Source organism: Mobula hypostoma, chromosome 14 (genome assembly GCF_963921235.1).
Source record: "Mobula hypostoma chromosome 14, sMobHyp1.1, whole genome shotgun sequence".
Taxonomy (NCBI): Eukaryota; Metazoa; Chordata; class Chondrichthyes; order Myliobatiformes; family Myliobatidae; genus Mobula; species Mobula hypostoma.
Window position 1 is genome coordinate 2,708,109 of NC_086110.1, and position 17,688 is coordinate 2,725,796.

At 47.7% G+C, this 17,688-nt stretch overlaps 1 protein-coding gene across 1 annotated transcript in view; it reads right to left on the minus strand.

Annotated features, from left to right (window-relative positions):
• hydin (HYDIN axonemal central pair apparatus protein) overlaps positions 1–17,688 on the minus strand; it is a 977,428-nt gene that overhangs the window by 79,866 nt on the left and 879,874 nt on the right. Inside the window, exons 78-79 of the mRNA XM_063066586.1 lie at positions 4,403–4,561; positions 343–623 (exon numbers count right to left, since the gene is read on the minus strand). Of these exons, the coding sequence (XP_062922656.1) occupies positions 343–623; positions 4,403–4,561 (440 nt within the window). The remainder of the gene's footprint in view (positions 1–342; positions 624–4,402; positions 4,562–17,688) is intronic.

Sequence of the window (17,688 nt, forward strand, 5' to 3'; positions counted from 1 at the left end):
TGCCTATGACTTTGCACAGTACTGTAGTAAATTTATGTATTGCACTGTATTGCTGCAGCAGAACAACTATGATGTCGTGACACCTTTTAACGTCTAAAACCAGTCAAAATCCTACATAGCCCTCTGTTTTTCTACTATCCATATTCCAATCTAAGAGTCTCTCCCTGCTCAGGTGTTAAGACAGGGATTTGAATTCATGCCTGCCAGGTTCCGAGGCAAGGGAATAAACCATTGCTAATTGTTGAGTGCAGAAGGGAGATGAGTTTCAGCAGATCAGTGAGATCCCCAATAGACATGGCCACACTGTGACAAGATGGTCCTCAATGATTATGAATTTGCTACCTGGCTCCAATATCGCCAATGTTCTTCAACATGACCAGCCGGGTGGCCTTGCTGCGGAAGACCACGGCCCCAAATGCGATGCAGTCCTGGTCCAGTACGATCTCAGTCCCCTGGCAGCATCCTCGAATCACAAACAGAGCCTTGGAAACACCTGGCAACTCCATTCTCACTTCTTCGGCGAACTGGGGAATCCGGCAGACTGGGGAGAAGGTGACTGCAACATTGCAGGTGCCCCCCTGTGCTTTCAGCGTAATCTCGTTGTTTGGTGATAGGCTTAGAACCTGAAAAAGGAGTAAGTAAAATGAGCAAGCCACATGTGTACATTAAACATATCCTGGAATCAATTAGTGCAAATTCAGAATATTTTGTACTACAGCTATTGCATCCTAACCAAAGCTGCTTCAGTGAGTAGCCTTGCCACAGCCTTTCTCCTTGTACCTAACTGTATTTGTATACCTGCACTGTGCTTTGTATCTGCAACATTTGTTAATGCTTTTCCTTTAGTACAACCTTGTTGTACTTATGTGTGGGATAATCTGACTGGAAAATATGCAAGCTTTTCACAGTATCTCAGAACATGAGACAACACATTAATTACACTGGACAATAAAGATGTTGCTTCCTAAATACTTTTGAGTGTATCTTATGGATTTTGGTCTGCTGATCATGAAAATCACCATCAAATTTCCCTATCGCACACCACTTTTTGAAATCTCCTATATTTGCTATTTGAATTCATAATTCAATTCAGAATAACTGAAGCCAAGATTAAAGAAGGCATTTTTGTAGGTCCACAAATCAAACAGTTCACAAATGACAGGCAACTCAAAGAACTTCAAATGGGACCAGAGAAAATCTCATGGAAGGCATTCAAGGATATAATTGTTGCTGACTTCATTCAAATCTGTGGATGAGTTTGTGCCTACGAAAACTTACTGTACATTCTGAGTCTAAAAGCCGTGGATGAACCAGGAGGTTCGTCATCTACTGAGGGCTAAATCTGTGGCATTTAAGTCTGGTGACTGAGTTCTGCACAAGAAAACTAGGTATGACTTGCGGAGGGCTGTTTCAAGAGTGAAGAAACTTCTCCTAGCAAAGGTTGGAGGTGACATTGGATACACGTCATCTCTGGCAAGGTTTGAAGGACATTACTTCCTACAAAGCAAATCCCAATAGTAAGAATGGCAGTGATGCTTCACTCCTAGAAGAGCTCAGTGCCTTCTATGCCCACTTTGAAAGGGAGAATATAACTACAGCTGTGAAGATCCCTGCTGCACTCGGTGACCCTGTGATCTCCGATACCGAGGCTGACGTTCAGCTGTCTTTCAGGAGAGTGAACCTTCATAAGCCAGCAGTACCTGGTAAGGCTCTGAAAAGTTGTGCCAACCAACTGGCAGGGGTATTCAAGGACATCTTCAACTTCTCACTGCTACGGTCAGAAGTTTCCACCTGCTTCAAAATGGCAACAATTATACTAGTGCCCAAAAAGAGCTGTCTTAATGATGATCATCCAGTAGCACTCACATCTACGGTGTCGAAGTGTTTTGAAAGGTTAGTCATGGCTAGAATCAACTCCTGCCTCAGCAACCACCTGGCCCCATTACCATTTGCCTATCACCACAATAGGTCTATGGCAGATGCAATCTCAATGGTTCTTCACGTGGCCTTAGATCACCTGGACAATTCAAACACCAATGTAAGGAGGCTTTTCGTTGACTATAGCTCAGCATTTAACACCATCATTTTCACAGTTCTGATCAATAAGCTATAGAACTTGCGCCTATGTACTTCCCTCTGCAATTGGATTCTTGTCTTCCTAACAGGAAGAACACAATTTGTCTGGATTGATAATAATATCTCCTCTTCACTTGCGATCGAAACTGGCACATCTTAGGGATGTGTGCTTAGCCCACTGCTCTACTCTCTCTGTACCTATGATCGTGTGGCCAGGTATAGCTCAAATGGCATTTATAAATTTTCTGATGATATAACCATTGTTGGCACAATCTCAGATGGAGATGAGAGGGCATACAGGAGTAAGATATACCAGCTAGCTGAGTGGTGTCACAGCAACAACCTTGTCAGTGAGACCAAAGAGCTGACTGTAGACTTCAGGAAGGATAAGACAAGGAAACATGAACCAATCCTCATAGAGAGATCAGAAGTGGAGAGAGTGAGCAATTTGAAGTTCCTGGGTGTCAAGATCTCTAAGGATCTAACCTGATCCCAACATATTGATGCAGCAATAAAGAAGGCAAGACAGCTGCTAGATTTCATTAGGAGTTTGAGGAGATTTGGTTTGTCACCTAAAACACTCGATGAGCTGCATCACAGTGTGGTATGTGGGGTGTGTCTACTGACAGGATCAAAAGAAGCTACAGAAAGTTATGAAATTAGTCAGCTCCATCTTGGGTACTAGCCTCCGTAGAATCCACAACATCTACAAGGAACGGTGCCTCAGAAAGGAAGCGTCTATTATTAAAGACCTCCATCACCCAGGACATGTCCTCTTCTCATTATTACCATCAGGAAGGTGATACAGAAGCTTGAAGGCACACACTCAGTGATTCAGGAACAGTATCTTCCCCTCTGCCATCTAATTCCCAAATGGACATTGAACCCACGAACACTACCTAACTTTTATTTCATATTATTTCTGTTTTTGCACTAATTTAACAAATTTATATATATATATATATATATATGTATACTTACTGTAATTGATTTACTTCTTTTTCTATATTATCATGTATTGCATTGTACTGTTGTCGCTAAGTTAACAAATTTCACGACACATGCTGGTGATAATAAACCTGAATTTGTTTCTGACTCTGAAAATTTTCTTGACATCCACAGAGCACCAAACTACATGCAGCTGGTTGACAACATGTTTCAAGCACACAAAACCATGAAGTGCAACATGTCACTAAAGATTCATTTTCAGCATTCCCATTTAAAATTCTTCCCTGCAAATCTTGGTGCTTTCAGTGACAAGCATGGTGAAAGGTTTCATCAGGACATTGTGGTCATGGAGAAACAGTACCAGGACAACTGGAATCCATCAATGCTGGCTGATTATTGTTGGACACTTCAGCGAGAAGCTTTAGACAAAGTACAAATGAAAATCATCAACAAAACACTTTTAGTTTAGTTGAACTACTGCAAAGCATCAGCACCATTATGCAATTAAATACATTATAGCCAATAAAAATTAACTTCTTGTTTCTCCGAATTCTTATGTGATACAAGTAGTCTGAAATTATATTTGTGTTCAGCTGTGGTCTATCATAAAGAAAATAAATTTCTGAGGAAGCAAAACTTTTGAAAAAAATTGTTGGCCATTGTTACTAGTTATTGATGCTATCTTGTTACTGATTAGAGTTGAACGGATAGCCTGCTGATTCTGTAGTGTCTCTCCAGTGTGCCCAGAATGGCTGTCCCTGATGGCAGAGCAGTGTTCCTGGGATTATACTGGAGAAGGGTTGCAATACCCCCCAGGGATCTCTACGTCCCCGGGGATCCACAGCCTCACAATCTCACCTGTGTAGAATGAGGAAGGGAAGCAGAAGGAAGAAAAGAGTAGGCATTTGAGGGTGTTCTCTGCCTATCTGTACAGTCAGAGAACAGCACTTACAATGAACACGATGCTAATTCCCCAATCCACAACCTCATTAATGGAAAGTGAACAGGAGAGATCTCTCACAGTTGCAGCATCACTGATGGGGGTAAATCTCTCACTAGTTACAGTGAGATTCAGATTCAGATTTCTTTATTGCATGTACATCCAGTGAAATATGTCATTTGCATTGATAACCCGCAAGTGTCATCACACACTCCAGTGACAACACACCGTTCCCACCATTACCAACATTAATGTCACCAACAGTTTTGTTATCAGAGGAAATCTCCCAATGCTTATGGTGCCCCTAACAGAAAGATCAGAGGAAATCTGTTGCTGTGGTAACTGCTAAGTTTATGCACAGAGCTTTGAACTTGACTGGCATTTGTTCTTACTGTTAAAGGATGGCAGAGTTCAGATCTGACTGATTAGCATTCGTACCTTGGTGCTCTGAAGAAGTTGTTGGTTAGGAGTCATAGAGAGAATGAAATTCACAGGCACCAGGCTCCTGTTGATTATCGGCACCACTTTCCTCACAGACTGTCCAACCTTCAGAGGCTGGAAATAAACCACCTTGTTCTTGGGATTGACAACTTCAACCTGGAAAGAAAGAATATGTAAAGTGTCACTGTATTTGATTGTTGAAATGAATGCAGATAAATGAAGAGCAAATGTGTAAGAGTGGACCCTACATCTACCCTACAGACTCAGAGTAATAGGGAACTTCCACTAATGTTTCTGGACCAAGTTAACAACAGAGCTAAAGATAAATATACAGTATGTTCATTATGCCACTGAACTTCCGGGTATCTGCGTGGTGCAGACAAGCTGTCCATTTCTGACAAAGTATCAATCTCAACACTTTGGGATGTTCTGGAGAATTTTCCTTTTGTATGTCCTGTTGTCTGGATACATTGTATTGAAACATAAAGATCTCTACACTTCTTAATTGAATTGAATTGACTTTATTTCTTACATCCTTCACATACATGAGGAGTAAAAATCTTTACGTTACGTCTCCACCTAAATGTGCAACATGCAATCATAGTAATTTATAATAAATAGAACAGTCAATTTAACCTAGAAATACACTCAAATCAGCGTGAGTTAATCAGTCTGCTGGCCTGATGGAAGAAGCCGGTGGAGACAGTTGGCCCTGGCCTTTATGCTGCGGTACTGTTTCCCAGATGGTAGCAGCTGGAATAGATTGTAGTTTGTGTGGCTCGGGTCCCCAATGATCCTTCAGGCCCTTTTCTCACACCTGTCTTTGTAAGTGTCCTGAATGATGGGAGGTTCACAACTACAGATGTGCCGGGCTGTCCGCACCACTCTCTGCAGAATCCTGTGATTAAGGGAAATACAGTTCCCATACCAGGCAGTGATATAGCCAGTCAGGATGCTCTCAATTGTGCCCCTGTAGAAGCTTCTTAGGATTTGGGGGGGGGGGGGGGCTATACCAGACTTCCTCAACTCTCTGAGGTGAAAGAGGTGCTGCTGTAGGACTTAAAGCTGTTTATCCTCTCAACCCCAGATCCATTGATGTCAATAGGGGTTAGCCCGTCTCCATTCCTCCTGTAATCCACAACCAGCTCCTTTGTTTTTGTGACATTAAGGGAGGGGTTGTTTTCTTGACACCACCATGTCAGAGAGATGACTTCTTCCCCGTAGGTCACCTCGTTATTGTTTGAAATTAGGCCAACCAATGTAATGTCGTTGGCAAATTTATTTAGCAGATTAGAGCTGTGGGTGGCGACACAGTCATGGGTATACAGAGAGTAAAGGAGGGGACTTAGTACACAGCCTTGTGGGCCTCCTGTTTTGAGAGTCAGAGGGGTGGAGATGAGGGAGTCCACTGTTACCACTTGCCGGTGATCTGACAGGAAGTCCGGGATCCAGCTGCACAAGCCAAGGTCAAGGCAGAGTCAATGGTGGTTGATCAGAAGAATCCCAAGGAAACTTCTGCAAGATAATTCAGCTTGTGCAGGATCTTGCCAGTCCTTGACAGGCACATATCTATATCCAGATGACAGCAGGCAGGCTGCCCTACTACTGTCCCTGCATGCTTCATGAATACTGCAGGCTGTGTTTCCATAGCTCTCAGTCTACAGACAAGATGTGTACACTGCACGGTGAGAATTCACATAAACCGGCAAGCTGGATGAACTTTTCTCCATTATTTGCTCGGTAGAATACCTCTAAGCCTAGCAGCATACAACATTTTTTATGAAAAATACAATGAGGTGTTTGTGTGACAAAGGTGTGCTTCAGCAGTGAATTGGAACTGTATCAAGACAGAAGCTCTTGGTGGGTCAAACCTCCTGGATCTTTGAGGAAACATTTAACTACTCATTGAACTGGCCACAATACAACGAGCACAGGTAGTGGTTTGTGAAGCAGGTAGCTGCTCTACCTAGTTGTCATGAACCATTTGGAACAAAGACCGTATTTCCACACAATATAAATCTACAAATCTACGAATTAGTCACAACGTGATAAAGAGATGCAATACAGGCTGCTCCATGCTACTGATCATCCCTCACATCAATGAGTTTCCTGATACTGCCCTCTCCCTCAGTCTGAACCCAGTATCTAACCCTGGTAAGCTTTGGGACAAGGGCTTCTCTCACACAGAGTTCTCATCCTACCCTTGTGAACACTGCTGTTCACTCAGGTACAGTGTGAAATGGGAAAGGCCTTTCCCTCGAAGAAAGAATCCTTTGACCTCTGTGTCCTTGCAGACCATCACACCATCACACATCCTCAATGTTTTAAAATACCTTCTTTCCCTCCACCATCAGATTTCTGAATATTCCTTGAAATCCTGACATAACCTCACGACTTGGATGTCTTTTTGCACGACTTGTTTGTTTCTTCATGTTGATATAATTTATACTATTTCCTTTAAGAATTACACTGTACTCTGCCATTGAACAATACATTTCATGCCATCAACCTAATTCATCTCGAACCTCCCTTTGAACGTACTGAAGCCCACCTCCCCTGGAACATCTCAAACCTCCCTTTGAACGTACTGGAGTGTACCTCACCTAGAACATCTCAAACCTTCCTTTGAACGTACTGGAGCTCAGCTCCACTGGAACATCTCAAAGCTCCCTTTGAACGTACTGGAGCCCACATCCCCTGGAAAATCTCAACCATCTCTTTGAATATACTGGAGCCCACACCCCCGGAACATATCAAACCTCCCTTTGAACGCACTGGAGCTCACCTCCCCTGGAACATCTCGAACCTCCCTTTGAACGTACTGGAGCGCACTTCCCCTGGAACATCTCAAACCTCCCTTTGAACGTACTGAAGCCCGCCTCCCCTGAAACATCACAAAGCTCCCTTTGAACGTACTGGAGCACACCTCCCCTGGAACAGCTCAAACCTTCCTTTGAAGGTACTAGGGCCCACCCCCCGCTGGAACATCTCAAACCTCTCTTTGGACATACTGGAGCCAACCCCCGCTTCAACATCTCAAACCACCCTTGGAACACACTGGAGCCAACCTCCCCTGGAACATCTCGAACCTCCCTTTGAACGTACTGGAGCCCACCTCCCCTGGAACATCTCAAACCACCCTTTGAACGTACGGGAGCCCAACTCCCCTGGAACATCTCGAACCTCCCTTTGAACGTACTGGAGCCCACCTCCACTGGAACATCTCAAAGCTCCCTTTCAACATATTGGACCCCACCTCCCCTGGAACATCTCAAACCTCCCTTTGAACGTGCTGGAGCCCACCGCCGCTGGAACATCTCAAACCTCCCTTTGAATATACTGGAGCCAAACCCTGCTTGAACATCTCAAACCTCCCTTTGAAAACAGTGGATCCAACCTCCCCTGGAACATCTCGAACCTCCCTTTGAACGTACTGGTGCCCACCCCCCCAGAACATCTCAAACCTCCCTTTCAACGTACTGGAGCGCACCTCCCCTGGAACATCTCAAACCTCCCTTAAAATGTACTGGAGCCCAACTCGCCTGGAACATCTCAATCATCCCTTTGAACGTACTGGAGCCCACCTCCCTGGAACATCTCAAACTTCCCTTTGGACATAATGGAGCCAACCCCCGCTTAAACATCACAAACCAACCTTGGAATAAACTGGAGCCCATCCCGGCTGGAACATCACAGAGCACCCTTTCATCGTACTGGAGCCCACCTTCCCTGGAACATCTCAAACCTCACTTGGAATGTACTGGAGTCCACCTCCTCTGGAACATCTCAAACCGTCCTTTGAACGTACCAGAACCCACCTCCCCTGGAACATCTCAAAACTCCCTTTGAACGTACTGGAGCCCACATCCCTTGGAAAATCTCAAACATTCCTTTGATTATACTGGAGCCCACCCTCCCAGAACATCTCGAACCTCCCTTTGAACGTACTGGAGCCCACCTCCCCTGGAACATCTCAAACCTCCCTTTGAACGTACTGGAGCCCGCCGCTGCTGGAACATTGCAAACCTCCCTTTGGACATACTGGAGCCAACCCTCGCTTCAACATCTCAAACCACCCTTAGAACACACTGGAGCCAACCTCCCCTGGAACATCTCGAACCTCCCTTTGAACGTACTGGAGCCCAGCTCCCCTGGAACATCTCAAACCACCCTTTGAACGTACGGGAGCCCAACTCCCCTGGAACATCTCGAACCTCCCTTTGAACGTACTGGAGCCCACCTCCACTGGAACATCTCAAAGCTCCCTTTCAACATATTGGACCCCACCTCCCCTGGAACATCTCAAACCTCCCTTTGAACGTGCTGGAGACCACCGCCGCTGGAACATCTCAAACCTCCCTTTGAATATACTGGAGCCAAACCCTGCTTGAACATCTCAAACCTCCCTTTGAACGGTACTGAATCCCACCTCCCCTGGAACATCTCAAACCTCCCTTTGGACATAATGGAGCCAACCCCCGCTTGAACATCACAAACCTCCCTTTGAAAGTACTGGAACCAATCTCCCATGGAACATCTCAAACCACCCTTTGAACGTACGGGAGCCCAACTCCCCTGGAACATCTTGAACCTCCCTTTGAACGTACTGGAGCCCACCTCCACCGGAACATCTCAAAGCTCCCTTTCAACATATTGGACCCCACCTCCCCTGAAACATCTCAAACCTCCCTTTGAACGTGCTGGAGCCCACCACTGCTGGAACATCTCAAACCTCCATTTGAATATACTGGAGCCAAACCCTGCTTGAACATCTCAAACCTCCCTTTCAACGTACTGGAGCGCACCTCCCCTGGAACATCTCAAACCTCCCTTAAAATGTACTGGAGCCCAACTCGCCTGGAACATCTCAATCATCCCTTTGAACGTACTGGAGCCCACCTCCCTGGAACATCTCAAACTTCCCTTTGGATATAATGGAGCCAACCCCCGCTTGAACATCACAAACCAACCTTGGAATAAACTGGAGCCCACCCCGGATGGAACATCTCAGAGCACCCTTTCAACATACTGGAGCCCACCTCCCCTGGAACATCTCAAACCTCACTTGGAATATTCTGGAGTCCACCTCCTCTGGAACATCTCAAACCGCCCTTTGAACGTACCAGAACCCACCTCCCCTGGACCATCTCAAACCTCCCTTTAATTATACTGGAGCCCACCCTCCCAGAATATCTCGAACCTCCCTTTGAACGTACTGGAGCCCACCTCCCCTGGAACATCTCAAACCTCCCTTTGAACATACTGGAGCCCGCCGCCACTGGAACATTGCAAACCTCCCTTTGGACATACTGGAGCCAACCCTCGCTTCAACATCTCAAACCACCCTTAGAACACACTGGAGCCAACCTCCCCTGGAACATCTCGAACCTCCCTTTGAACGTACTGGAGCCCAGCTCCCCTGGAACATCTCAAACCTCCCTTTGAACGTACTGGAGCCCACCTCCACTGGAACATCTCAAAGTTCCCTTTCAACATATTGGACCTCTCCTCCCCCGGAACATCTCAAACCTCCCTTTGAACGTGCTGGAGCCCACCGCCGCTGGAACATCTCAAACCTCCCTTTGAATATACTGGAGCCAAACCCTGCTTGAACATCTCAAACCTCCCTTTGAACGGTACTGAATCCCACCTCCCCTGGAACATCTCAAACCTCCCTTTGGACATAATGGAGCCAACCCCCGCTTGAACATCAGAAACCTCCCTTTCAAAGTACTGGAACCAATCTCCCCTGGAACATCTCAAACCACCCTTTGAACGTACTGGAGCCCACCCCCGCTGGAACATCTCAAAGCTCCCTTTGAACAGATTGGACCCCACCTCCCCGGAACACCTCAAACCTCCCTTTGAATATACTAGAGCCAACCCCCGCTTGAACATCTCAAACCTCCCTTTGAACGTGCTGGAGCCCACCGCCGCTGGAACATCTCAAACCTCCCTTTGAATATACTGGAGCCAAACCCTGCTTGAACATCTCAAACCTCCCTTTGAACGGTACTGAATCCCACCTCCCCTGGAACATCTCAAACCTCCCTTTGGACATAATGGAGCCAACCCCCGCTTGAACATCAGAAACCTCCCTTTCAAAGTACTGGAACCAATCTCCCCTGGAACATCTCAAACCACCCTTTGAACGTACTGGAGCCCACCCCCGCTGGAACATCTCAAAGCTCCCTTTGAACAGATTGGACCCCACCTCCCCGGAACACCTCAAACCTCCCTTTGAATATACTGGAGCCAACCCCCGCTTGAACATCTCAAACCTCCCTTTGAACACAGTGGATCCAACCTCCCCTGGAACATCTCGAACCTCCCTTTGGACGTACTGGTGCCCACCCCCCCAGCACATCTCAAACCTCCCTTTGAATATACTGGAGCCAACCCCCGCTTGAACATCTCAAACCTCCCTTTGAACACAGTGGATCCAACCTCCCCTGGAACATCTCAAACCTCCCTTTGAACGTACTGGAGCCCACCCCCGCTGGAACATCTCAAACCTCCCTTTGGACATAATGGAGCCAAACCCCGCTTGAACATCACAAACCACTGTTGGAATGTACTGGAGCCCACCCCGGCTGGAACATCTCAAAGCTCCCTTGGAATGTACTGGAGCCCACCTCCTCTGGAACATCTCAAACCTCCCTTTGAACGTACTGGAGCCCACATCCCATGGAAAATCTCAAAAATCCCTTTGAACGTACTGGAGCCCCCCTCCACTGGAACATCTGGAACCTCCCTTTGAACGTACTGGAGCCCCCCTCCCCTGGAACATCTGGAACCTCCCTTTGAATGTACTGGAGCCCACCCCCACTGGAATATCTCGAACCTCCGTTTGAATGTACTGGAGCCCACCTCGCCTGGAACGTCTCAAACCTCCCTTTGAACGTAGTGGAGCCCACCCCTGCCGGAACATCTCAATCCTCCCTTTGAACGTACTGGAGCCCACCTCCCCTGGAACATCTCGAACCTCCCTTTGAACGTACTGGAACCCACCTCCCCTGGAACATCTCGAACCTCCCTTTGAACGTAGTTTAGCCCACCCTCCCAGAACATCTCAAACCTCCCTTTGAATATACTGGAGCCAACCCCCGCTTGAACATCTCAAACCTCCCTTTGAACACAGTGGATCCAACCTCCCCTGGAACATCTCGAACCTCCCTTTGAACGTACTGGTGCCCACCCCCCCAGAACATCTCAAACCTCTCTTTCAACGTACTGGAGCGCACCTCCCCTGGAACATCTCAAACCTCCCTTAAAATGTACTGGAGCCCAACTCGCCTGGAACATCTCAATCTTCCCGTTAAACGTACTGGAGGCCACCTTCCCTGGAACATCTCAAACTTCCCTTTGGACATAATGGAGCCAACCCCCGCTTGAACATCACAAACCACCCTTGGAATGTACTGGAGCCCACCCCGGCTGGAACATCTCGAAGCTCCCTTTCAACGTACTGGAGCCCACCTCCCCTGGAACATCTCAAACCCCACTTGGAATGTACTGGAGCCCACCTCCTCTGGAACATCTCAAACCTCCCTTTGAACGTACTGGAGCCCACATCCCCTGGAAAATCTCAAAACACCCTTTGAACACACTGGAGCCAACCTCCCCTGGAACATCTCGAACCTCCCTTTGAATGTACTGGAGCACAGATCTTCTGGACCATCTCAAACCTCCTTTTCAACGTACTGCAGCCCACACCCCCTGGAGCATCTCAAACCTTCCATTGAATGTACTGGAGCCCACCTCCTCAGAACATCTCAAACCTCCCTTTGAACGTACTGGACCCCACCTTCCCTGGAACACCTCAAACCTCCCTTTGAAAGTACTGGAGCCCAACTCCCATGGAACATCTCAAAGCTCCCTTTGAACGTACCGGAGCCTACCTCCCCTGGAACATCTCGAACCTCCCGTTGAACACACTGGCGCCCACCTGGCCTGGAAAATCACAAACCTCCCTTGGAATGTACTGGAGCCCACCCCCCCCCGGAACATCTCAAACCTCCCTTTGAACAAACTAGAGCACACCTCCCCTGGAACATCTCAAACCTCTCTTTGAACGTACTGGAGCCCACCTCCCCTGGAACATCTCAAACCTCCCTTTGAACGTACTGGGGCCCACCCCCGCTGGAACATCTCAAACCTCCCTTTGAGCACAGTGGATCCAACCTCCCCTGGAACATCTCGAACCTCTCTTTCAACGTACTGGTGCCCACCCCCCCAGAACATCTCAAACCTCCCTTTCAACGTACTTGAACTAATCTCCCCTGGAATATCTCAAACCTCCCTTTGAATGTACTAGAGCCCACCTCTGCTGGAACATCTCAAACCTCCCTTTGAATGTACTGGAGCCCACCTCCCCTGGAACATCTCAAACCTCCCTTTGAACGTACTGGAGCCCACCCCCGCTGGAACATCTCAAACCTCCCTTTGGACATAATGGAGCCAACCCCCGCTTGAACATCACAAACCACCCTTGGAATGTACTGGAGCCCACCCCGGCTGGAACATCTCAAACCTCCCTTTGAACGTACTGGAGCCCACATCCCCTGGAAAATCTCAAACATCCCTTTGAATATACTGGATCCCAACCCCCCGGAATATCTCAAACCTCCCTTTGAACGTACTGGAGCCCCAACCCCCCGGAACATCTGGAACCTCCCTTTGAATGTACTGGAGCCCACCCCCACTGGAATATCTCGAACCTCCGTTTGAATGTACTGGAGCCCACCTCGCCTGGAACATCTCGAACCTCCCTTTGAACGTAGTGGAGCCCACCCCCCCCAGAACATCTCGAACCTCCCTTTGAACGTACTGGAACCCACCTCCCCTGGAACATCTCGAACCTCCCTTTGAACGTAGTGGAGCCCACCCTCCCAGAACATCTCGAACCTCCCTTTGAATGTACTGGACCCACCTCCCCTGGAACATCTCAAACCTCCCTTGGAATGTACTGGAGCCAACTTCCTCTGGAACATCTCAAACCTCCCTTTGAACATACTGGAGCCCACATCCGATGGAAAATCTCAGACATCCCTTTGAATATACTGGAGCCCAACCCCCCGGAACATCTCAAACCTCCCTTTGAACGTACTGGAGCCCACATCCGATGGAAAATCTCAAACATCCCTTTGAACGTACTGGAGCCCCCCTCCCCTGGAACATCTGGAACCTCCCTTTGAACGTACTGGAGCCCCCCTCCCCTGGAACATCTGGAACCTCCCTTTGAATGTACTGGAGCCCACCCCCACTGGAATATCTCGAACCTCCGTTTGAATGTACTGGAGCCCACCTCGCCTGGAACGTCTCAAACCTCCCTTTGAACGTAGTGGAGCCCACCCCCCCCCCGGAACACCTCAATCCTCCCTTTGAACGTACTGGACCCACCTCCCGTAGAACATCTCAAACCTCCCTTTGAACGTACTGGAACCCACCTCCCCTGGAACATCTGGAACCTCCCTTTGAACGTAGTGGAGCCCACCCTCCCAGAACATCTCGAACCTCCCTTTGAATGTACTGGAGAGCACCTCCCCTGGAACATCTCAAAACTCCCTTTGAACGTACTGGAGCCCACCTCCACTGGAACATCTGGAACCTTCCTTTGCACGTAGTGGAGCCCATCTCCCCTGGAACATCTCAAACCTCCCTTTGAACTAACTGGAACTCACCTCCCCTGGAATATCTCAAACCTCCCTTTGAATGTACTAGAGCCCACCTCTGCTGGAACATCTCAAACCTCCCTTTGAATGTACTGGAGCCCACCTCCCCTGGAACATCTCAAACCTCCCTTTGAACGTACTGGAGCCCACCCCCGCTGGAACATCTCAAACCTCCCTTTGGACATAATGGAGCCAACCCCCGCTTGAACATCACAAACCACCCTTGGAATGTACTGGAGCCCACCCCGGCTGGAACATCTCAAAGCTCCCTTGGAATGTACTGGAGCCCACCTCCTCTGGAACATCTCAAACCTCCCTTTGAACGTACTGGAGCCCACATCCCCTGGAAAATCTCAAACATCCCTTTGAATATACTGGATCCCAACCCCCCGGAATATCTCAAACCTCCCTTTGAACGTACTGGAGCCCCCCCCCCCGGAACATCTGGAACCTCCCTTTGAATGTACTGGAGCCCACCCCCACTGGAATATCTCGAACCTCCGTTTGAATGTACTGGAGCCCACCTCGCCTGGAACATCTCGAACCTCCCTTTGAACGTAGTGGAGCCCACCCCCCCAGAACATCTCGAACCTCCCTTTGAACGTACTGGAACCCACCTCCCCTGGAACATCTCGAACCTCCCTTTGAACGTAGTGGAGCCCACCCTCCCAGAACATCTCGAACCTCCCTTTGAATGTACTGGACCCACCTTCCCTGGAACATCTCAAACCTCCCTTGGAATGTACTGGAGCCAACTTCCTCTGGAACATCTCAAACCTCCCTTTGAACATACTGGAGCCCACATCCGATGGAAAATCTCAGACATCCCTTTGAATATACTGGAGCCCAACCCCCCGGAACATCTCAAACCTCCCTTTGAACGTACTGGAGCCCACATCCGATGGAAAATCTCAAACATCCCTTTGAACGTACTGGAGCCCCCCTCCCCTGGAACATCTGGAACCTCCCTTTGAACGTACTGGAGCCCCCCTCCCCTGGAACATCTGGAACCTCCCTTTGAATGTACTGGAGCCCACCCCCACTGGAATATCTCGAACCTCCGTTTGAATGTACTGGAGCCCACCTCGCCTGGAACGTCTCAAACCTCCCTTTGAACGTAGTGGAGCCCACCCCCCCCCCGGAACACCTCAATCCTCCCTTTGAACGTACTGGACCCACCTCCCGTAGAACATCTCAAACCTCCCTTTGAACGTACTGGAACCCACCTCCCCTGGAACATCTGGAACCTCCCTTTGAACGTAGTGGAGCCCACCCTCCCAGAACATCTCGAACCTCCCTTTGAATGTACTGGAGAGCACCTCCCCTGGAACATCTCAAAACTCCCTTTGAACGTACTGGAGCCCACCTTCCCTGGAACATCTCGAACCTCCCTTTGAACGTACTGGAGCCCACCTCCACTGGAACATCTGGAACCTTCCTTTGCACGTAGTGGAGCCCATCTCCCCTGGAACATCTCAAACCTCCATTTGAACTAACTGGAACTCACCTCCCCTGGAACATCTCGAACCTCCCTTTGAACGTACTGTAGTCCACCTCCCCTGGAACATCTCAAACCTCCCTTTGAACGTAGTGGAGACCACCTCTCCTGGAACATCTCAAACTACCCCTTTGAAAGTACTGGAGCCCACCCCCACTGGAACATCTCGAACCTCCCTTTGGTCGTACTGGAGCCCACCTCCCCTGGAACATCTCCAAAGTATCTAGTATGCCATAGGTTAAAAGCACCTCTCATGGATGCCACCAATAAGTTCTGAAATGGTTGTGACAATCTATTGGTCCTGATTCTCTCCAACCCCTCTGCTGCCTTTGGTGTCATTCTCCTGCAATACCACTTTATATTGTTCCTCTTGGTGGGACTGCATTCCTGGAACATATAAACCTAGAGAATCACTTGCACAGCTACTCTTTCTGCAGCCTTACACTCCACCAAGTGTCTACACTTCTTCACCTAGCCACTGATCTGTAATGATATCATCCAAAGACAAGGCATGAGTTCCCACCTGAATACCGGCAACGCTTCCCTCGATCCCCTCAGATGTTTATCTACCATAAGTACTTGGTGAGCAGAAATCTATAGTCACAGAGTCAGCTTAGTAGCAGGCTGTTCAGCACCATGCTAGTCAGACCTGACTTTCTGCCTAGTACCATCCAGCTGCACCTGAACTATAGACCTCCAAACCTCTCCTATCCGAGTACCGATCCAAACTTTTCTTAAGTATTAGAGATTGTATCGGCATCTACCACTTCTGCTGCCAGCATGTTCCATAATCGCATCACCCTCTATGTGAAGGAGTTTACCCTCAGATTCCTCTTAATTGTTTCATCTTTTTCCCAAAACCTATGACCTCTAGTTCTGTTCTCAGCAAACCTGAGGGAAACGATGCCTGCATATATTCACCCCATCCTGATAATTTTGTACACCTCTATCTAATCTACCCTCATTCTCCTGCTCTCCAGGGAGTAAAGTCCTCACCTGTTTAACCCTTCCCTGTAATTCAGGCCCCAAGACCTGACAACATCCTTGTAAATTTTCATTCTTTCAGTCTTATTAATATGTTTCCCATAGGAAGGTGACCAGAACCACACACAATAATCTAAATTCAGCCTCACTGTCTTGTACTACTTCAACAATGCATCCAAACTCCCCGATTTATAAAGGCTCTCTTTACAATCCAAATTGTCCATACCAATCAACAGTCCCTCTTTTTTATTACAGTTGTGCAGACCAACCATTGCTCTGAGCAGGAAATTTTACATGGCCTGAAAACTGTATGACATTTTCAATGATTTTATGTAATATGCTACATTTTGGTAGGACTAATCAAAATAGGACATACATGGTAAATAGTAGGGCATTGAAGAATCCTGTAGAACAGAGGGATCTAGGAATAATGGTATATAGTTCCCTGAAGGTGGAATCTCATGTGGATAGGGTGAGAAGAAAGCTTTTGGTATGCTGGCCTTTATTAATCAGAGCATTGAGTATAGGAGTTGGGATGTAATGTTGAAATCGTATAAGGCATTGGTAAGGCTAAATTTGGAGTATTGTGTACAATTCTGGTCACCGAATTATAGGAAAGATGTCAATAAAACTGAGAGAGTACAGAAGAGGTTTACTAATATGTTGCCTGGGTTTCATCTCCTAAGTTACAGAGAAAGCTTGAACAAGTTAGGTCTTTATTCTTTGGAGTGTAGAAGGTTGAGGGGGGACTTGATAGAGGTGTTTAAAATTATGAGGAGGATTGATAGAGTTGACGTGGATAGGCTTTTTCCATTGAGAATGGGGGAGGTTCAAACAAGAGGACATAAGTTGAGAGTTAAAGGGCAAAAGTTTAGGGGGTAACATGAGGGGGAACTTCTTTACTCAGAGAGTGGTAGCTGTGTGGAACGAGCTTCCAGCAGAAGTCGTTGAGGCAGGTTCGATGTTGTTGTTTAGAGTTAAGTTGGATAGATATATGGACAGGAAAGGAATGGAGGGTTATGGGCTGAGTGCAGGTCGGTGGGACTAGGTGAGAGTAAGAGTTCAGCATGGACTAGAAGGGCTGAGATGGCCTGTTTCCATGCTGTAATAGTTATATTGTTATATGG